Source organism: Mesocricetus auratus, unplaced genomic scaffold (assembly GCF_017639785.1).
Source record: "Mesocricetus auratus isolate SY011 unplaced genomic scaffold, BCM_Maur_2.0 Super-Scaffold_2245, whole genome shotgun sequence".
NCBI classification, from domain to species: Eukaryota; Metazoa; Chordata; class Mammalia; order Rodentia; family Cricetidae; genus Mesocricetus; species Mesocricetus auratus.
The window spans coordinates 1,005,760-1,022,769 of NW_024429180.1; the positions used below are offsets into that span (position 1 = coordinate 1,005,760).

Consider the following 17,010-nt stretch of genomic DNA (forward strand, 5'->3'; position numbering starts at 1 on the left):
TCCACACTCTGCTTTCCCAGACATGCAATGCTTTATTTATCTCCTGAATATCAAGAGCCTCCTAACACTCCTAGAGGGGTTGTTTCAATTCAGAGGAACCTACTATAAAACACACACACACACATTCACACACTCACATGCACACACATGCACACACACACACAAAAATGAATACACAACACATAAAAATAATTACTGCAGGAAAGCAATACATACAACCCTAAAGAGTAATCAAAGCAGATGGGCTATGCCTATATTCAGGCTATAAAAACTTGCTGTACTAAATACCAATGCGGAGATAACCTACAGAAAGTTCCAAGGTCAATATTTACTGTCTACATTGTAGATTTGGAGGCTTCTTTCAAAACCGAGGTGGAACGATCAAAAAGGAATGAATGGAATTAGAGATGATGATCCAGGCACCATTATTGTAATTCTGTTTCTTACACAACCTTAATTTGTACCTGAAGTATTTGGAGCACCAGAGTGTTTTTGGAACATGCTTTATTATTTTCCACAAGAAAATGCATTATACTCCCAGGTACTATCATAGAATTGTTATTCATTTAACAAAAAATGTGACTGTTTTAGCAAGAAATTTTACCTTCATAATGAAAACTGATCAAAAATACAATGAAGTATATCTAAAGAAAATACTTTCAAGTACCAATATTTTCCCATGTTTCCTCTTATTGTGGAGCATGGGCTTTGGTGATTATATGTGTGTATACATGTTTTAAATTATATTTGAAGGGAATGCACTCACTATAAGATCATTCCATTTGCTACCAAATTATCTGTGAAATAATCACATTAAGCAAGAAGTGATTTTTCTTTCAAAAAACAAATATTTGAGAAATATTTTTTCTATCACTCAAGATTTATGTGATCAAGGGGCTAGGGAGATGGCACAGACAGTAAAGTGAGTTAAGGCAGAACCAGAAGGGCCTGAGCTTGTTCCCCAGCACCCAGGGAAAAAGTCAGGCATGGTAGTTCTGGGAGGTGGAAACAAGCTGATCTCTTGAGCTCACTGGTCAAGCAGCCTAGCCTACATGGGAGACCCAGTGCTGTGAGTGGCGGTCTCAAAAGACAAAAAAAAAAAAAAAAAAACAGAGAAGGAGGAGGATGGCTACTGGGAAACAAGCCTCACGCTTGACTTCTGGCCTCCATGTGCAAACAAATACGGGTGTACACACATATGCACTTGTATGCGCACACGCATATATGAACAATCACAGACGGTATCTCATCATTGTCTAATTTACTGATATGCCTCAGTACTAATTAATGTCCAAAATATAAACAAGTGAGTTTTAACATCATAGCAGTGAGCTGATAGAATTTACATCTCTTTGGAAGTTCTGGGGACTGCCACTTTATGTTCCTTGGAGGCAGAGCAGCTGGGTCCCCTGGATAGCAGAAGTGGAGAATGGTAAGAAGCCACAGTAAAGCAGCATAGGACAGACAGACAGACAGGCAGGCAGGCAGGCAGGCAGGCAGGCAGGCAGACAGCAGAGTATATAGGCCCCAGTGAACAGCCATGACTATGGCTTTGCCCAGGGCCAGCACTAGCCATGGAAAGCAAGTCCATGCATTCACTTGTATCTGCTTTAAACTCTAGTCAGCCTTGAAAATCTCTTCAGAAATGTTTTTCCTTCCCTGTGTTTAACAAAGCCAGAAGCAGAAGGGGGAGGAAGAGAAGGAAGAAGAGGAAGAGTGTTACACTTTCTTGCCTTTGACCCTACAAACTGCTGTGACATCCTCAAATCATCTGACCTGGTGAAGTTTGCACATGACCAGGAACATTTCTTTAGGCAGTCACCATTTTTCTGCAGTCTTTCCGTTGATATTTTCAGTTTTCTATTTTCTCAGCACACCTGCCTTTTGAACTGCACCGTGGGTTATTACTGACTGCAGCTTTTCCCTTTGCTGACTGAGGAAAAGTGGGAAGAAAGCATCAAGATTACATGCTGCACATACTATTCAGCCCTTAATTCCAAAAAAACAAAAGCACCTTCCCTGTAGATGTTATACAGACAGACTCAAGCAGGGAGATTGGGGGTTAATCTTATGTTGACAATTCCAATTTTAACAGAAAATGCACCATTGGCGAAGCTGTTAAACTTTAATAGTGGTTCATGATGGATTTCTGCAACCACTTTTCTGTTCCCCTTCAATAACTAGAAGAAAATAAAGGGACATAAATTTTTACGTTAAGATTATCCTTTGTATTAGGTCTACACAGGTAAAAGAACTGCATGTGTTTCAGAGCATGCATTGACAGTGCAGCTACTCTTTTCTGCTGGCATTTTGTCTCTTGTCCATGCTGCTCATGTCTCAGTCGTGTGTGTGTGTGTGTGTGTGTGTGTGTGTGTGTGTGTATTTGTAAGTCATCTTGTACAAGTTCTTTGATGTATTTATAAACTTACCCATCACCATCCTTAAAAGAATAGACTTTGTTCAAATAAAGATAACAATAGAAAACAATTTCTTCTTCCAGTCTTATCTCAAACAAGAAGCAAAATAGAATATGACGTTTAAAAAAATGTTTTTCATGTGTGACCTGATAAGTGAGTTAGATTATTTCTGGTCCTGTCACTATTTTAGCTCAAGATATTTGATAACTAATGACCTTCAGTTTTTTTTCACTACAAAACGTAATAAATAGTTGATAATATTTGCCCTTGTCACCACTCCTCATATTTCTACAGGATGAGACAGAGAACTTCTTGGTTAAACGTGTTTTATAAAACCAACTATAATGGTAATAACTTACCAGGGTAGAAGTAAAAGTATTAAAATGGAAGTTTGTATAACTCATATTCTTAATTGTTTGTGGAAGCTGCAGAGTTAGTCTCATAGAGTTATAGAGAAGAAGAGCTAGCAAAGGATGCTGGGAGTAACAGATGTGTGCATACTGATAACTGTGGCTGAAAACAAGAGTGAGTGGTGTGTGTGTGTGTGTGTGTGTGTGTGTATGTGTGTTAATGATGATGGCATATTCCAAGACACATATGGACATCAAAGGAAAATGTTTGGAAGGCAATTTTTCTCCTTCATTCTTGTTTTGAGACAGGGACTCCCTTGTTTCTGTCACTGAACTGTGTATTCCAGGCTAGCTCCTGGACAGTTCTCCTATCTCTACCTACCACCTCACAATAAGAGTTGTGGTATTACAGAAACCCACCATTGTGTAAGTCCTTTCCACATTGGCTCCAGGGATGGAACTCCGGCCATCAGATTTATGCCTCTAGCACCCTTATCAGCTGAGCCATCTCCCAAGCCAATGGTTAATTTTTCTATCTCAAATAAGAAAGCTGGTCTGAATGCCAATTACCTTCACTTTATCATTGTGCTACATATGTGTATTAAAATGCTGTACCATGCCCCATAAATATGCAATTCAATTAAAATATGTCAAACACAAACGTTAAAAAAAACCCTGCATTTGAAAATACAGGCAGCACATAAAGCTAGTTGCATCCTGCACAAAAAATATTCTACATAAAGAGTTTTTGTAATGAAAATCCACCAAACAGGATTCTGTTTTCCTTCTCTCTGCTTTTCTTTTATGCCTCTATTTCTCACTGTATGCATTTTCTGTGACTTTCCATCATACATCACTCTGCACAATGGTAATACATACACTGGCTCTGAAGGCTTTTATGTTCCTTCATGGCCACCCTTCTTCCTCCAAACACAGATGTAATGAGGTCCACACGCACACATGCATGAATGCATGCATGCAAGCACGGAAACACACATATCACAACTCCATTGTTTCTTAAAATTAGGATGTTCATGGGTGGAAATTGGTTGTACTCCATAATTTAGGTCTTTCTTGGTAACTGCACTTACTGAGGTCCTGTCTATCAGTTCTATGAACAATATACATTGCATTTTACTAACAACTTCAAGTACACAGCAGATTTTATGTTTCCTCACAAAGTTGTATTGAACCGGATGTTTCTGTTATATATTGATGATGGTGGTGCCTGAAATGTCTTGAGAACTTACCGTATATCATTGTCAAGGCCCTACAGAAATTGCTGGTTAATCCTTATAGCAACAGGAGTTGTTTACAACAAAGGTGAATGAGTTAAAAAGCATGGTGCTGTCAGTTAAATATTGAGAAACTTGTTCCAGACAGACTGGGTTAATTCCAATTCTCCAAACTATTATTATGTATCCTTGAATAAATCTTTTAATATCAATAGTCTTTAGTCTCTGCAAAGCAACTCCTTGTGTTGACGGGTCAAAATATGTCTTTTCCTGTTCAGTATCTCAGGTTCTCTTAAATGAGGTGTTGTATAAGTAGCCAGGTATTTTAAACTTCATTGTCATTTCCAGGAGTGTGTTCAATGAGATGCTAGTTCCTCCACTACAAAGGATTAGGGGGTAATTTACAGCCCCACACCTAAGCATCATGAATCCTGAGGCCATTTCCACCAAATTAATTTCCAGAGCCTGAAGTAGTTAAGTCCTCCAGAGAGAAAGTGGCTCTAACCCCAAACAAATTCTCAGACTTATTCCATTTTGGTTAAAGGCAGGGCGGGTATTTCTAGCACCCTCAAAGTGGCAAGCCCCAACTACTGAGCTTCTGTGTCACACAATTTTGTAGTATTCCTCTATCTGGTTTCAGTGGCTATGTAATTTTCCCCTGTACCAAATGCCTTAAACATCTAAAGACATAATATAAAGTTGTTCTGTTTGGTGATACTGGATTTGCCCTGGCTTGAAGTCAGACACAACTTTACCAAAAACCTAAGAACCGCAAACTGCAACACATAATTTTAGTTCCTTTTAGGGGAGCTTCTGTTATGGAGACAGTGAGTGTGGATAACTATTGATTGTCTGAGAAGAAATGTTCCCTCATTTCAAAAGCCAATGGTGATTCAGTCTGCGGTCCTGTCTCAACAGGCACGAGTATATTCACAGTCTATGAGGCTTCGTCTCAGGAAGGCTGGGTGTTCCTCATGTACAGAGCAATCGACAGTTTCCCCCGCTGGCGTTCCTACTTCTATTTCATCACACTCATTTTCTTCCTTGCCTGGCTTGTTAAGGTACTAAAGAGAATGTGCTCACAGTGTGTGTGTACATTTTGTGATGTTCAGCACATGGGTTTTTTATTTGTTTGTTTCTTTGTCTTTTGTTCGGTTTTATTGATCACTGCACTTCTCCATCTCCAGCGTTTGGTAAACACGGTTTGTCATTTCCTTTCAGAATGTGTTCATTGCTGTCATCATTGAGACATTTGCAGAAATCAGAGTACAGTTTCAACAAATGTGGGGAACTCGGAGCAGCACAACCTCCACGGCAACCACACAGGTATCTTTTCAGTGAGATGATTGCAGTCCATTCAGCCTCAGGCAGATCCCATCCTCACAGCAGTGAAGCCCTGGGGAATGCTGTTGGAATGGAAGCTACAATATGGTATACTGGGAGAGTGGTTTGAAAATACAGATGAAGAGGTCCAAAACCAGAACCATCATTCCAGACTTTTGCTGTGGTATGGTGAATGTCATCTAGTTCCTTTAAAGTGACAAGGGTTGCTTCTACACAAAACCAAAATTGCCAACAATGTTTATTATGGACCTTTGATTTGATTCTAAGAGCACAAGTCCTCAAAGGCTTACCGAGTAAATATTACAACTGAAAGTTCCCATTTTTATTAGCCTCTATTAGAGTAACCGTAAGTCTATCCTGTCGTCCATATATGGAAGATTACCAGTGTTGGTGTTATAAATGTTATAATTAAGAAGAAAGCAATAAAGGTACAAGAAACTGTAAAGAAGACTCCTCAATCCCCACTGAATGGCTGTGGTTCTTGAGAATCCATCATATACTCAAAAAACTAGAGATAGCATGAAACATTACAAAAGCAACAAAACATATATGAGGCATTCTGATATCCTGTTGCTTACTTATTTATTTTTGTTTTCACATTTTGTTGTTTGGAAATGGGAAAGGCAGGCTCACATATCTTCTAGAATGAATAGAAGGAGAGAAAAAGAAAAATCCAGAATTAATCATGAAACAATTTAATGCTTTAAACAATTATCTTGAGATTAAATTATGAAAAAAATCTAAGTTTGCAAACAATTTGGTGGAAAGGTCAAAATGAAAACTTTATATTATAGATCACTTGATTAAACTTTCAGCAATCCTATGTTCAAATGCCGTTAAACGTAGGAAGCTGACATTTATGATGTCATAGACATCGGGATTGCCCAGCCTTTGTTGCAAGTGAAATCATGTCAATGTTTTTCAAGTTTGACAAAAATAATTAAAACTTCCATGAAAGGAAATTAATATGCTACATAGATTAAGGTATAGGTGCCACTTTCAAGGAATCAACCCAGGAAGTTCTTATTCTTTGTCTGGTCCCTATTAGCCTACTGTGAGTTCTAACAATTTCAGGTCTTCCCTGAGCTGACAGCCTCTTGGCAGGCATGTTTCCTGTGACAGACATTGAGATGTAAATGAAACATAAAACTGGGAATGCAGCTCTTACATGCAGCCCTCCCAGGCAATGGCTTAAAAACATCCCTAAAACCATATTTTGCTTATTAAGATAAAAATCACAGCTGGAAAAGTAAAGTGCCAAACCAGCTAGTAGTTATAATAGAAGACAAAATGTGAAAATTTCGAACAAAGTCGTACAGAATTATTTTGGTGCACTTAATGTGGAGGCATAAGTCAGGAATTCAAGAGGGGATGCGCCTCGATGTTCAGCAGAGGTAATCACACAGAGAACTGTGAAAAAAAAAAGCCTTCATTAAGAAAAATGCTGTGGCTGAGGACCTGGTTGCTAAGCAACCACAGCTCCTGCAGGCTGCCTCTTGGTAAAACACCACTCAGGAAGCCTAGCAACTGGCCTTCAGGCTCCACCCACCCCTCAGTCACCATTTCTGTGAGGTCCCAGATGCTTTTATGCATACGGAAGGGAGACAGAACATTTGCCGTGACTGTTACATTTGTGAAATCTCACCAAACTCATAGCCTGGACTTCTTTGTCATTGGTTTAGGACACTAAATCACAAGTGTCCAGTTCTGACCAAATAGGCTCCGAAGTGGTAAAATCATGATGATTACTTAACGGTATACAGATTTTGGGGTGACATGAAACCGTTTCTTGCCTGTATCTGTTATGTGGGAAATTTTATGTTTGCTGTGTTTTTCTCATCAAAGAGTTAAATAAGACTAGGAATACTAAATTTAGCAATGGCCCTAAGTATGTTAACTGCCTATGACAATCATGGTGGTAGAAGTATACACATTTATATATGCTCAGACACACGTGTGTACATGATGAGGAGTATAGTAGAACCTTTGGACATAGGCAGTTCACTAAGAATTGACCCTGAGGAAAAACAGAATCAGTGACAAAATTTATTTCTTTAAGCTATCAAAGTAAGATTTTTTTTCATTTGAATGGCCACTACCAAATGTCTCTGAGGAGTAGTCACATGGAAACAAATTAAGGAAATATAGATCCCCGAGCCTTTGTGCGTAGCATGCTAAGGTGCACAACAGCAAAACGCAGGGGAACTGGAAGGGATCCTTTCAGGTTGCTAATCATGGACCTGCCTGAGCTGCTCTAGGGTGAGTGACTCCATCCTGCATAGCTCTTGGTGTGGACGACTGTTGTCACGTGCTCAGAGGCAGACTGGTGAATAGGACAAAAGGCTCACATTCCTGTTATAGAATGCACCCTCTGTTAGTCCACAAGGTAGTTTCTCATGCCACCATTTTTAGGCATGTAGCATTAACACTGGATGTTTTGAGTTAATGTGAGCTAGGAAAGCTTCGTGTGCAGCAATTCCTTAATCCAGCCCTTCCCACCCCTTACTGAACACCTCTCTTTAGACGCTTGCCGTCTCTTTGCGCATGCTCATTTTGGCTCCTGTTAACGAGAAACCGATTCCACGTTGTCCAGAGTAAAACTTAAGGACCCGTCAAAGCTCAAGGCCGTGCTGATCACTTTTGCAATCTATGTGCCAAAAGAGGACACAAAAAGAGGCAGGTCATGCCCACCTAAATTTTATAAAGGATCCATGGCCCCATGGCGTCCTGTCAGCCTTCTGACAGATAAGCACTGTGCTTTTGTGAAGAGAGCAGTGTTTCTGAGGCTGTCATCTGTGATGTCTGAGCCCTCCTGCCGACAGATGCTGTCTGAGTTGTTTTCTCCAGCTAGGCTACAAGACAGATAAGGTAGAGTTGATGCAAGCAGGGGTGATTTCGAGTTGTTCCTTCTTCGCCTTCCTGTCAGCATCCTTAGAATTTGCCTAGATCAACTTCTGTAAGGATGTGCAGTACTCAGCGAGAAAAGGCAGAGAGGCATAAATGAAAGACGCATGAGAAAAAAAAAAAAAAAGGAAAGAATTGATCCGCCCAAAAGAAACACTACATGTAACCTAATGTTGAACTTGAGGAGAAAACTTCTTCCTGTCTCAAAGCCAGCAGTTTCCACATGAATAAATAGATACGTGAGAAAGCAGTTAATGGATGCAGCTCAGAGAAGGACTGTCCCCAAGTGCTAGAATAGTGAGCTCTTTCCAGGGAGAAGCCTTGGGGAGAGATGAAGCAGGAGTGGAAATTAAGCTTCGTGAGACTGCTCACCAAATGTATTCTTCTGCTGAATTTTTAAAATTGATTTTGAGATAGGGTCTCACTCTATGGTCCAGGCTGGCTTGAACATGTAGCAGTCTTGTTTCAGCCTCCTGAGTGCTGATATCACGTGTATGTACTGACTTTCACGGACTAAACGTATTTGGTAATGAAATCAAGTCAGGTATCCATGCTCATGATTTTAATAAATAATCTATTTCAGAAATATTTAATTTAAGAAGGAGCAGGAAATTTCAAAATAAAGTTTTTTCCCACATGTGTGTGCCTGTCTTAAGTTTGGAATTTTAATTCATGTTTTGTAGATTGCCCCTGCTCCTAGTACTATTTCTCTTACCTCACCTCAATGGATAACCTGATGGTTGGGATGATATTTTGTCCACAGACAACAAGAGTATTCTTAGCTATTTTGTAAATCAACCTGCCCATTACAAACAAACAAGCCTGAGCTAATTCATGGAGCTGAAATCTTCAGGCTTTCCCAAATGCTTGTGGTAAGAAGAGAATGCTCATGGATATCCATTAGATTGTGATGGGTGCTGTCCTTCCTACTGATTGACAATCACTCCATTATACCAACAGTAACACTGAACATAGTATAGTGACACTACAACCTGTCTTACTTAATTTCTATAGCAATATTATGAAGTGGGTACTATTATTGTTTCCACATTGCAGATTAAAAATTATAAAGATGGCCAATTCAATTATCTTGTCTGATTATAGGTTTTGTGAGATTCCATTCGGGTTGCCCAGCCTTCATTTTTACTTACTGTGAGATCCTTCCTCCTTTTGTTATAGCCATTACAGGCCATTGTCAATGTCCTCTCTGTTCTAGAACCATTGTTCTTAAGCCAACACCTACTGCTCACTGACAAGGTACTTCTCAGACAGTGTTCTAAGAAATGCAATTAGAACATGTTTCCTGGAAGACAGTTGTCTTAGTTAGGGTTTCTATTGTTGTGAAAAGACATCATGATCCAGCAACTCTTATACAAGAAAACATTTAATAGGGGATGGCTTACAGGTTCAGAGGTTAGTACATTGTCATCATGGCAAGAAGCATGGTGGCCCTGGTAGACTTGTAGCCATATCATAGTCCAACTTCAAATGCCCCCATAGTCTTCAACAGTCTCTACCCTGTTTAAAATTCCAAAGTCTCTTCAGAGACTAATGGCAATCTCTTAACTATAATTCCCCTGTGAAATCTAAATCACATACTTCCAACATTAGCACAGGATATAAATGGCTATTCCAAAAAGGGAGGAAAGGGAGCAGAGTTGGAAAATACCTGATAGAAACAATACTGAAAGACCCACTGGGCAAACTCCAGTTTCTGCATCTCCACCTCTGATGCCAAAATACTCTTCAGATATCCAACTCCTTCCTGCTTTATGACTGCAACACACTTCTTTCTCTTGGGCTGGCTCCACTTCCTATTAGCAGCTTTTCTAAGCAGTCCACAACACTGGCATCTCCAACATTTTGAGATCGCCAAAGCAATCCAGGGTTCATGGTAACAGCTTCACAAAATGGTCTCTCTAGGCCTCCATGCAGTGATACCCCTGACACATGCCTGGACTCAGCAACTTCCATTAGCCACACAGGGAGTTTCCATAACCCCTTGCTTATATCCTTGACTCTTAAATCCAAAATCATGTGGCTGAAACTGCCAAGTTCTGCTGCTTGCTGCAACTAGAATATGGCCCACTCATTCAATTACATTTTCACTGGCTTTCTGTTCTCAATGGTTTCCTTCACTGCTTAAATTTGGCACCATCTGTAGACCATGGTTGGCCTTGAACTCAGAGATCTGCCAGCCACTGCCTTTTGAGTGTTGGAATGAAAGGCATGCACCACCATGCCTACCCCTGATCATTCCTTTTATTCCTTTTCACTTTTCTTTCGTTCCTTTTCACAAATTGGAAGCTTATCTGGGTGAGGTCTTGCTCTGAGGTCACCACTCCCTTTATTGCACTTAGTATCAGGCTTTTCCTTCATCTGTTTACACTTCCTGGTGCTCCTTTTCATTGTACATTTTGTATTTTTCCTTGCTCAGCTTGCTCCCTTTCATGACAGAACTGCATAGGACTGGCCACCAATAGCCACACAACACAATGAATGCTAGGTTGTTTTGAAATGTCCTCTGCTAAAGCTGTTAATCCTTAATTCTTCAATTTAGCCTCAGGCAGGATGTTTTGGATAAGGGCAGCCATATTCTTCACCAAAATATCACAAGAATGATCTCTAGGCCACTTATTAATATTCTCCTCTGAAGCATCTTGAACCAGGACCTCACAGTTCAAATCACGTTCAGCACTACTATCTCCCAAGTTCCTGCTAGAATGGCCCATTATGCTTTTCTAGTCCACAGTCACAAAATCCCATTCCTCCAGATGAAAACATGGTCCAGCCTAGCACAGCAATACCCCAGCCCTGGTACCAACTTCTGTCTTAGTTAGGGTTTTTATTGCTGTGAAAAGACACCATAACCACATAAACTCTTATGAAGGAGAACATTTACTTGGGAATGGCTTACAGTTCAATGGTTTAGTCCATTATCATCATGGCAAGAAGTGTGGTAACCCTCAGACAGACATGGTTTTGGATAAGCAGAGTTCTACATCTGGATCTACAGGCAGCAGAAAGAAAGAGTAACACTGGGCCTGGCTTGAGCATCTGAAACCTCAAAGCCCTCTCCCAGTGACACACTTTCTCCAGCAAGGGCTTACTTCCTAATACTGCCATTCCCTGTGGGCTCATGGTAGCCATGTTCAATGTTCATTCAAACCACCAAAAGAGTCAAGCAGTATCTAACAAAGTCTTTAAAGCATGCATGCTATTTGATCAAGGATGTCAACTTCTATGATTTTGTCCTTAAATTATTGAACAATAATCAAGTAATTATTTTTGAGGATGCTTTAGAAGGTGTAAAGAAAAAGAACAAGGATAGGGATGAGGATATAGCTCAGTGGTAAAGTACTCTCTTCATGGGCAAAACCCTGGATTCAATCTTCAGAACTGCCAAAAAATTCTGAAACTCTGGCACTATGTTATTGATGTGTACTAAGTTATAATACATAGAAAATGGTAAAATAATACTAAGCTTATTGACATGAAAATATATGGACAACCTACTTGTATAAAAACAATCTTGTATGGGGTCTGCACATGTGTGTGTGCACATGTGCATACATGCACAAGGGAGTTCAATTCTTGAAAGTTTAAAATGTCAGTAATAGTTATCTCTTGAGATTTCGGTTAATTTTTTTCTCATCCACATTTCTAGGTGTTTAATAATAAACATCTTAGTGATAGTCAAAAGGCAAAAGTCACATGGTTAAAACACAGGAACCACTGAATATTTTAACTGAAACCATCTATGTTATATTCTACTACATAGGCCAAATGCTGAATATGAATAGCTTAGGTAATATAGCATTGAGTCCTTTCTGGGAACAATTGAAGGAGATAGGTTGGATTTGGCTCACTGGTCCAGGTTGCCAATTAGCCAGTCCCTACCCACCCACCATCAATTTTCTTCTCCACTTTGCACAGTCTCCATTTCCATGGTTACATAGAAAACTACTATGTCTTTTACAGCTGTAACTCTCACATCTATATTCAAGCTAGCAAAAAAAGAAATACAGTAAGAACAAGAAAGCTCTGATTACATCCTTGTCAAAATGAGCTTCCAGGCAAGGGTAGGAGCCAGCCCTTTTGTTGGAGGTTTAGTGACCTCAAAAAAATGCCCTGATATTGGAAGACAACAAAGAATGACCACACTCATACCCAGCATCCTCCCCAGAGGTCTGAGCCCCTTGGGATTCCTATTTATCTTGGCTATCTCAATTTCAATCTGAGAGTTCTATAGTCATATTAACCAATCTGAATGTTGTATGATTTGGGTTCCAAAGAAAATGAGACACTTTTGCATTTCTGCTACTTTTTTCAAACGCAGGGGTGACCTTCAGAGAACACTTTTGCTGACAGTTAAATTGATTCATTTGAGTTTGGTCTGCTGGAGAAAAATAATTTACCGTAGAAAATTAGTCTGCCACCAATGAAAGGAAATATTAGCCCCAGGAGTGCTTTGTGCCTTGACAAGACAGTATAGGAGGCATTGGCAGAGTATTCTCAGCCAGTGACTGACAGCGTAGGTTTTGACATTTGCCCTTAAAAAGAGAATCTCAGAATCCTGAGGGTCTTTAAAGTTCACGTTAACTCGTTTGTTTTTCCAGCTAGTCTATATGCCCAGAGTGAGCCCATCCACCAAAGATGTGCTTGGTTCTACCACCAAAATAGCTTTTTTTTATTCTAAAGAGAAGGTTAGTTCTGCAATAGACAGATGGGACTAACTACTTGTGATGACATCTTTGGTCAAAGTATCTTTGTGTAAATGTGTGCCTCAATCTTTTCATTTAAAATCTAGCTATATGGCCTGTGAGGTTAGGCACCTATTTCCCATTGTGTCAGTCATGATACAAAGAAAACTTTTCTTCCTGATAATGAACTGCAATCTCTCTGGCTTGTGTTTGAAAGTATGATTATGGAGCCTAGGTAATGATCCATGTGTTACGTTACTTAGATTTCTATTAACCATTCCCTTTTACAGCAGGGGATCAACCAACATAAAGTCATAAGAAACAGTAGCAATGAAAATGTTTATGGGTACAAAAAAGAGACTTTGGGCAGAAACAAAATAGTGAATTATTATGGTTAATGTCTTTTAAAAGCATTAATTCTACTTTATCGAATTAAAGCCAACCAATACATATATACACCACTCCTGAGGAGCAAGATGAGTGGGAAGTGTCTTCCAGCTGAATATAATGTTGACAGATGAGAGTATAAGTGAGAGTGAACTATGTCACAAAATTATCACCTAGACACCCGAGTGAATGGGCTTCAGGTTGGCCAAAAGCATCTTGAATTTTATGTCTTCTAAACCCCCTAATCCAATATAAATGGCAATATAATGGCATTTACCTTGGTAAATATATGCATGAAATTTCAGTTGAGCAAATTAGTTTTGACCTAGTTAAAATAATTGCACAGTCAGTTAAGCACCCTTTCAGTCTCTTACCATTGAAATACTACCAAGCTCATTCCACATGTTGAAGGTGAACTCCTGATATTATTTGACATGAGAAAGTTTGCTAATTAACTCACTGAGAAATACCAACTAAGATTTTTTTAAAAAAACCATCTTACATATATTCAACAGACAAAACATAAAAGTTTTAGAATTCTAACTATACTCTCTTGCAGAGCTAAGGAATAATAATGATGATAACCAGATAAGTTGCTAAAGTATACTTTTTCTGCATAGAAGAGTATCTAAAAGATTACATATGCAAAATCCGTGTAAGGTAGAAATTGCATGGCATATAACAAGTGCTCAATAAATGCAAGCTATTTTGCTTATGAGAGTATAATTATTATTCAGCTGTTTTCAGTATTAAAATGCACATAGATGAAATTATTAATGATTCAAATATAAACCTTTAAGAAGACATATTTTAAGTAGAAAGCTGCAGGCATAACTAGAGTTCTCAGTGTTCCATGGTCAAAATCTGACTTATCTCTCTCTCTGTTTTAAAGATGTTCCATGAAGATGCTTCTGGTGGTTGGCAGCTGGTAGCTGTGGATGTCAACAAGCCCCAGGGACGTGCCCCAGCCTGCCTACAGGTACAGCACAATACCATTTTTAAAAATCAGCCATCATAGATCTTTGACTTCTATTTTATACAAAGAAATCTGTAGGCTCCAAGCTCTAAACATTTATTAAGAAGTCAGGGGCAATGTTTTATCCTATTCTGCATTCAAAACCTAGGTAGTATTCATTTAGATATATAGTAGGTACTCTACTTTGTTTTCTGTTGCTGTGATAAAGGCCTTGACCAAAAGCAGTTTGGATAGAAAGGGCTTATTTGGCTTAAATATCCAGATCATGGTCTATTGAGATAAATCAAGGCAGGACCTCAAAGCAGGAACTTGGAGGCAGGAACTGAAGCAGAGACAATGGGAAAATGCTGCTTACTGCCTTGCTGCCCATGTCTTATTCAGCATGTTTTCTTAAACCATTCAAGACAACCTACTGAACCAGACTTTTTTCTTTTGGACCACCAACCAGCTCCCAAATCACAACACAGAGACTTACTATTAATTATGAATGCTTGGCCTAGCTTAGGCTTATTTCTAGCTAACTTATTGAACTTAAACTAATATGTTTCTCCTTATCTACCATTTGCCATGGAGATTTTTACTTTTCTTTCTTCTGTGTATCTTACTTTTGCTGCTTCTCATGTCTGACTGGCTAGTTTCTACCTGGCTTCTTGCCCCAGAGGTAACCCTCTTTCTCTTCATTCTCTTTGAGCCTAGATTCCTCCTCCTATTTATTCTCTCTGCCTGCTAGCACTGCCTATCCTTTACTGCCTAGCTATTGTCAGTTCAACTCTTTATTAGACCAATCAGGTGCCTTAGGCAGGCAAGGTGAAACAAATGTGTCATATGTTTATGTAATTAAACATACATCCTTACATTGTTAAACAAATGCATTACAAAAACTAACACACTTTTACATAGTTAAGTAATATTCTGCAGCATAAACAAATGTAACACATCTTTGCCTCATTGAAATAATATTCTATGACAAGCTACCCAAGGTACAGTACCAGTGGGCAGGGTCTCTCCCACAACAATTATTAATCAAGAAAATGTACCCAAAGTCTTCTCTTTTGACCAGTATGATGGAGGCATTTTCTCAGGCAAGGCTCCCTCTTCCAAGATAACCCTAGCTTGTGTCAGGTTGACAAAAAAACTAACCAATAAGTAGGTATTTGATAAAGAATGAATAATGGCACACAAGCAAAAGCATTTCAACAGTATCAGATCAACAAAAAAATTGTCAAAATATTTTTTTAAATTTAGGGCTGTTCAATACCTCCATGTGTAACTGGGAAAGAAATACATTAACACATGATCTGTTGTTCTACTTGTCCAATCTCCAGAGCATGGTGATTTCATGATGTTTTCTTAATAGAGAACTCCAGAAGTGAGCATGGGATGATAGATCGAAGGGGAATCTGAGGCCATGGCAAGACTCAAGTGGTTAGAAGATGGGGCCTGTGGTCCCTCTATGAAACTTCTAGATTCACTCAGATTTGCTTCCTTTTTTTAAACCTACCAATCCCAGTTCCCTCTGCCTCCCCTGCTTCTGCCCCCCCACCTCACCTTACCCCCTATCCACTCCTCAGAGAGGGTGAGACATCCCATGGGGACTCAACAAAGTCTGTCACATCACATTGAGGCAGGACCAAGGCCCTCCCCTCTGTGTTTAGGCTGAGCAAGGTATCCCTCCATAGGGATGGACTAAAAAAAACTAGTTTATGCACTAGGGTCCCACTGCCAGTGTCCCCACAAATTGTTTAAGTCACACAACCGTCACCCATATTCAGAGGACTTGGTTTGTTCCTATGCAGGTTCACTTTGTGTCAGTCCAGAGTCAGTAAGCTCCCACTTGCTCAGGCCAGCTGTTTCTATGGGTTTCCCCATCATGGTCTTGACCACTTTGCTCATATTATCACTCCTTCTCTTTGACTGGACTCTAGTGCTTAGCTGTGGATCTCTGCATCTGCTTCCATCAGTTACTGGAAAAAGGTTCAATGAGGACAATTAAGCTAGTCTCAGTTTAATAACAGGGGAAGGCCAGTTCAGGTACCTTCTCCACTATTGCTTAGGGACTTAGCTGGGGTTATCCTTGTGGATTCCTGGGAACTTCCCTAGTGCCATGTTTATCAAAACCCCATAATGGCTCCCTCTGTGAAGATATCTTTCCTTGCTCTCCCTCTCTTCCTTCCCACAAACTGACCATCCCATTTCTTCCTCTGTCCCCCCTCCTTTTCTCACCTATTTTGTATCCCTCCCTCCCCAGTCAGTCTCCTAATTTACTCAGGAGATCTTGTCTATTTCTGCTTCCCAGAGGAATCCATGTATGTCTCTATCAGTATCTTTTCTCTTGAAAGTGAGACTCATGAAGACAAACAGCAGGGTTTCAGGAGAAGCCAAATACTTTTGGACCTTCTAATGCTGCACTGCTCTTCCACGCCTGTTCTTTCATTTAATAAACACATGTAAATACTATTACAGTATTGAACATAGCTTTTGCGGAGATCATGGTTTGTATGAATGCAGAGTTTTCCCTTGCTGGAGAAACAGGTGTTAAATAAGCAACATTAATCAGAGAGGCATTTTGCCTCAGTTTCTCAGCTCTTCGTGTGTTTTTCCTCCAAAGGCTGGAAATGTATATATCTTATCTTTAAAAAAAGCATTGAAAGACATTTCTATTTGTCTCAGTGGTAAAGCAACAAATATATCCAC

General features: G+C 39.6%; 1 protein-coding gene across 3 annotated transcripts in view; it reads left to right on the forward strand.

Moving 5' to 3' along the window:
* Nalcn (sodium leak channel, non-selective) overlaps positions 1-17,010 on the forward strand; it is a 276,716-nt gene that overhangs the window by 79,528 nt on the left and 180,178 nt on the right. For all 3 annotated transcript variants that reach the window (XM_040739426.1, XM_040738674.1, XM_040739071.1), the window contains exons 8-10: positions 4,921-5,063; positions 5,224-5,328; positions 14,233-14,319. In XM_040739426.1, the coding sequence (XP_040595360.1) occupies positions 4,921-5,063; positions 5,224-5,328; positions 14,233-14,319 (335 nt within the window). The remainder of the gene's footprint in view (positions 1-4,920; positions 5,064-5,223; positions 5,329-14,232; positions 14,320-17,010) is intronic.